The sequence below is a fragment of the Nansenia antarctica genome (assembly GCF_963989245.1).
Source record: "Nansenia antarctica genome assembly, chromosome: 3".
NCBI lineage: Eukaryota > Metazoa > Chordata > Actinopteri > Argentiniformes > Microstomatidae > Nansenia > Nansenia antarctica.
In genome coordinates, this window is record NC_137688.1 from 35,442,838 (window position 1) to 35,448,837 (window position 6,000).

General features: G+C 38.8%; 1 protein-coding gene across 1 annotated transcript in view; it reads right to left on the reverse strand.

Annotated features, from left to right (window-relative positions):
- The window catches only part of LOC308154038 (parathyroid hormone 2 receptor-like), a gene marked incomplete at both ends in the record, with an annotated part of 32,313 nt that extends 26,614 nt beyond the window's left edge, over positions 1-5,699 (reverse strand). The window contains one exon of the mRNA XM_080527218.1: positions 5,613-5,699. Coding sequence (XP_080383344.1) covers positions 5,613-5,699 — 87 coding nt within the window. The remainder of the gene's footprint in view (positions 1-5,612) is intronic.
- Positions 5,700-6,000: the final 301 nt, after the last annotated feature.

Consider the following 6,000-nt stretch of genomic DNA (forward strand, 5'->3'; position numbering starts at 1 on the left):
TGGGAATCTGATCTGAGATGCGCAGTAGCAAGTACGGTGGCTGCTATGATTCAAATAGCAAGTTGTGAATGCTCTACAGCAGTGGTCTTCAACCGGGGGTCCGTGACCCCTAGGGGGTCCGCAGAGGTACTGCAGGGGGTCCGCCAATTTTTCACCAAAATAATCAGTGAGAATTAAAAATATATAACAAAAATGATATTGAGTAAAGTACAAGCATTAATAGGCAATAATAAGCTACTTTTGACAAAAACTATTTACAAAATAAATGATGCCCATGATTCTAGAGTCTCACATAACGTCAGCTGAAAATATATATATATATAACTGTCTAGCAAGCTAGGTGTTGGCTAAAACGCTGCAGTTCGGTCTTCATTGCGAAATTAACGTTAATTAATAACTAGCATAACGTTACTAATTTAGTTAGTTTGATAATAACAAACCCGCCTCTTTGCTTCTCTATGCGCCGCTATAACGCGCGTCTTTGAATTACGCACAGCTATCCACGAGATTCTGCTACCGCGCGGAGCTGGCTGCGCATTTCAATGCATTTCCGCGGATTCCGCGGTGCCCTCGCCTGACGTGAAATGCGCAATTGTTGATCACTTGGAGGCACTCGAAAGTCAATTTGAGAAGTACTTTTCTGAGACTGAGTCTTGGAGAAAGCACAAGACATGGATACGGTTTCCATGCAAAGACAATGCATCCGACGCCTAAACCTGACAGCCGCTGAGGAAGATCAGCTGATCGACCTAACCAGCATGGTGCGAAATAAGGGGGAGCTCGGGGAGCTATAGCTCCCCTAGTGGTGACATGAGCTCCCCTGGAAACATGGTTTGTGAAATTTTGGGGGAGCTCTAAAATATTCCAAATTGCGATGGATTTATTCCAAGTTGTGACGGATTTTACCTGGTGTAATATGATTTGTAGAGGCATACAATCTATTTTGATGTTGGTATTAGGTATATAAATGATATATAAGGCATACATATACATACTACATATAGGCCTTTATTGGCTACAACTATGCGACAGTAACAGAGCGGGGTGCACTGACGCTGAACCCCTCATAGTGATAAGTAGGTGGACAACGCGTGGTGCTGAAATAGCCGACATGCGGTGAGTGGTTTGAAAAAAGTAACGCCAGCTCAGTAAATAATTCAAACTTAATGTTTACTTATAGGCTATGTGAATGTGACTGCACCACACATGTGAACAGTAACAAAGCAAATGCAGTTTAATTTGATGAAAAACATTCATACTAACTAAATCGGCGCAAAAAAAAAAAAAGCTGAATCCGCTTAGCCTATATGCTCCTGAAAAACATTTAATGACAGAGCAAACACGCTACATTACTAGGGATAATAATTACAATGAGCCATTCATTAAAAATAGAAAAAATAATATTAGGCTATTAAATCTCACTTAATGAGAAAACTGGCATCTCCCATCGGTCACTATTTGTTGGCTATCTGGTGATATGGACGTCTTTGAGTGTCTAGAAAAGCGCTATAAGTCTAATGTATTATTATTATTTATTATTATTATGGACGTCACTTTAATCCGGCAGTTCTCAAGGTTTTTATGCACCAATCGATTCCTTTAGTCCGTCTTTATCACATTCATTGATGAAAAGGACGACTCGCATGTATAGGTGGAAGGGAACATTCATTGTGAGCACGGAAAATGCGAGTCTCTCACAACGGCTTTGCATTGATGAAACCAGGTAGGATGAACGTATAGTTCGCTGTCCATTCCTCTTTAAATGCCCTGTTAAATAATTATTAGAATAAGTTAGGCTGCGCTACATCGTCAGTCCACACATTTATTATTCAAAACTATGGAAAAGGGTGAAACTACGTTGTTGAGAATCACAACACAAACTCGCTAGTCAAGCCAAAATACAGCAGCGAAATGGATTGGACTGCTACCTAGTCTTATCCACGGACCCAGATGGGCATCCGAAGTGATATAAAGAGTTTACCTCGATCAATTCTCTTCATCGATATCACATTTTTTTCACAATTTTGCATGCTATACGATGCCACATTTTTTTTCCCGAGACGGTAAACACGGCCTAAGTCACATCCAGTTTTCTCCAACTGGAGAATGTGTCATGTCCGGTTTCAACGCCAAATTTCCATACCATTGGTCGGCCAACCCAAAAAAATAAAATAATAATCTGATACATGAGAAAGGTCAAAGGTCAAAGATGGTGCCAAAATATCTCCAAATGGCCTAAACATATAGGTGTCCGCCTAAACATACCTGTACTAAAACAGGTACAAAGTTGCATTTGCTCACATTACTAGCATCAACTTTGGCACAAGTACTAATAAGACCCTGGAGTACTGATTCCTAGATGATTTGGGCTTGGTTATCAGGTTTCCAAGGTGATATTCACTGTAAAAGCTGTTGTTTTTTTAGGCGGAGACTGAATTTGAGATGTTTTATAATGTTCTAGCTCTATTTGCTCTGACACAGTAACATAGATTTTGATTCTGACACTTCTACAGCCACCCCACAGGTGTTAGCTTTCATTTGATAACAAGATCATTATGAAGGCCCTTGTGATTGTGGAGATATTCTATATTCACTGTGGGCATGTCATTTCGAGCAGAAAACCAGGAAAATTAGGTGGATAAGAAGAGGTTTTAACTACAACACTACTTTACATTGTTAGCAGGCTCACAAAACAAGCCGTGTTAGTTGACTAGCGATGTGTCATTGATTTTCAACAACGCGGAAATGTGTTCACATTTTTCGAAAGAAAAGTCAAAGCATTAGAACGTAGAACGGAAAATCGCACGCGCGCTTTGCGCACGGAAAGCCACCGGCCCTGATTTGGCCAGATTTTATTTTTCCGACAGGAGATTTTTTTTTTTTTTTCTTTAATCCCTGGGCTCCCCCGCACACCGTGATTTAATTCGCACACTGCCTAACCACAGACAGTACACACAATAATGTGTACGAGTCACAGCCTCTCACCCAGTTCTCGATGAGCCTCTTGCCTTTTGCAACAACTTATCTTTGTGAAAGTGGATTCTCCTCCCTCACCTACCTGAAGAGCAAATACCGTTCCAGACAGCAGTCTGAGGATGACATGATACTCTGCCTGACAACCTCCATCTCCCCCAGAATAGACAAGCTGTGTACCACCAACCAGGGCCAGTCATCTCACTGAGGTAGGCATACCTGGCTTCCTGAAGCTAAAAGTTTCATTGTTGAAAAATAATAATAATAGAAAATATAAGCCTCATCAACAACAACAATAATAATAACCAATCATAATTATGCATGAACGTTTTATCAATCATAAACACATATAGGCTAATAACCCAGTATATAAATAGGTTAATACGGTGAAAGAAAAGGTGAATGAAGTAAATATAAAAGTTATTATAGGCTTTAAAATGTGAGACATTTAAAAATATATATTACATGTGGGGGTCCCTGTTCTGTTTGTCTCTCGTCCAAGGGGTCCTTGGGTTGAAAAAGGTTGAAGACCCCTGCTCTACAGTCTACATAGTCAAATCAATAGTTTTCGATATCTAACTGTAGTCTCAAATAAAAATAAATAAAAAGCATTTTCATAATCAAATCAATAGTTGTCTACTGTTTTAAATAACAATTATTGTATTGGATGAACGACTTTGTTACAATTTTTACAGTGTAGAAGTGAACCTGCACAGCATTTTTACACAACCTGACTGAACTTGTAATGTTGATTACATTAACAAAACTAATTTTGATCATTTGTTCAGCTTGAAAGAGAGCAGCACAGATGGGCCGTGAGCGGCCAGATCAAGTTATATCATGACTAGTCCGATCTGGCCCAGAATGTCACCCTATTTCAACTAAGAAAACATCTTAGGGAAAAAGACTTGCCATTGAGTGTCACAAAACACATTTTGATAATTTGTTCAGCTTGAGAGAGATCAGAATGGACGAATTCGGGCCAGCCCAATAACGGCCAGCTCAAGTCATATCACGACTAGTTAGTATCTGGCCCAGAATATCACCCTATTTCAACTAACATACATTTGACAGAAAAACACTTGAAAAAGACTTGTGTTCTACACGATTTTCGATTGATGTGTCTCATCAGAATTATATATATTTTTAAATAGGGTGACATTCTGGGCCAGATAGTAGTCGTGATATGACTTGATCTGGCTGCTCTCTCTGTCTGTGCTGCTCTCTTTCAATTTGAACAAATTATCAAAATTCGTTTTTTCAAACAGCTTGTAAATCAGCACAAATTATGTTATCGATATTACACAGTGCTGTAAAGTGCTGGTTGGAAAAATCTGCCATTAATGTGGCCAGATCAAGTCATATCACGACTAGTTAGTATCTGGCCCAGAATATCACCCTATTTCAACTAAAGAAATTCTTAGTGAAAACGTTAATGAGAAAGTCTTTCAGGCAAAGTGTTTTTCACTAAGAATTGTTCTTGTTGAAATAGGGTGACATTCTGGGCCAGATCATCTGACTAGTCATGATATGACTTGATCTGGCCGCTTTTGGGGTCCATCCATGCTGCTCTTTTTCAAGCTGAAGAAATGATCAAAATTATTTTTGTTAACACATTTTCAAACAGCTTGTAACAAATTATGTTTCCGATGTTACACAATAAGTGCTGGTCGGATTTTTTTAATTTTAACCTTGATTACAACCATTTGGTTATTTCAGTGGCAAAGTATTTTTCTGTAAAATGTATTTTAGTTGAAAGAGGGTGATATTCTGGGCCAGATACTAACTAGTTGTGATATAACTTGATCTGGCCGTTATTGGGCTAGCCCGAATTCGTCTGTGCTGATCTCTCTCAAGATGGCCAAATTATCAAAATGAGTTTTGTGACACTCAATGGTAAAGTCTTTTTCCCTAAGATTTTTCTTAGTTGAAATAGGGTGATATTCTGGGTCAGATCGGACTAGTCATGATATGACTTAATCTGGCCACTATCAGGGTCTGTCCATGCTGCTCTCTTTCAAGCTGAAGAAATGATCAAAATGAGTTTTGTTAACACATTTTCAAACAGCTTGTAAATCAGCGCCAATTATGTTTCTGATGTTACACAATAAGTGCTGGTCGGAAAAGTTTTTATTTTAAGCTCGATTACAACCATTTAGTTATTTCAGTGGCAAATTATTTTTCTGTAAAAACATATTTTAGTTGAAATGGGGTGATATTCTGGGCCAGATACTAACTAGAACTTGTGATATTACGTGATCTGGCCGTTATCGGGCTGGTCCGAATTCGTCCAGGTCCGTCGGTGCTTGCTGGGTTGTACTGAACCTTGCGATCATTAGACGGCGGTTCTACCTCCCTAGCCACAGGCGTCCTCTATTTGAACATTTTGAGTACCAGTAAACAATTATTCGCAATGTAAAATAGTGTTTCATCAGCACAGACATGAGCAAATGTTAGGAGTAGGACAGATGAAAAAAATGCATTTCCATAAGAAAGAGCCAGAAAAGAATAAGCATGATTCTAAATTAGAGTGAGGATTAATACATCTGATCTTGGAATGATAGCCATAGGATAAATAAGGATGTTTTTTGTTTTATGGAATTATTGACGCATGAAAAACATTGCGGATGGCTCCTTACCTGTGCGTACACGTGTGTATAAAATACAGTCCAGACTGAAATAACCTTCAAAGTTGCAATGTTGCAACCTTCAAAATTCCCCTTCATTATTTTGAGGATAATTTTCTGCGAGCTTAGCATCCAGGACAAGGAGTTGGAGCCGAACCGAGCTCAGAACAGAGTTCTAATGAATCAGTAACCGTGTCACAGCTTCAGATTGTAAAGTCCTTTTACTCTGTTTTGTTGTACTTTTATGTAAGAGCATTTTCAACTATTTGGTTCCATCTTGAAGATGTAAAAAAAAAGTTAAGAGAGGCTCTGTCGTTCATATAATCCAGTTATGCAAATCTGAAACCAGATTTAAAACAAAGCACTTCCGCAGTTTTCCCGAACTTCTTCTTTACATTGC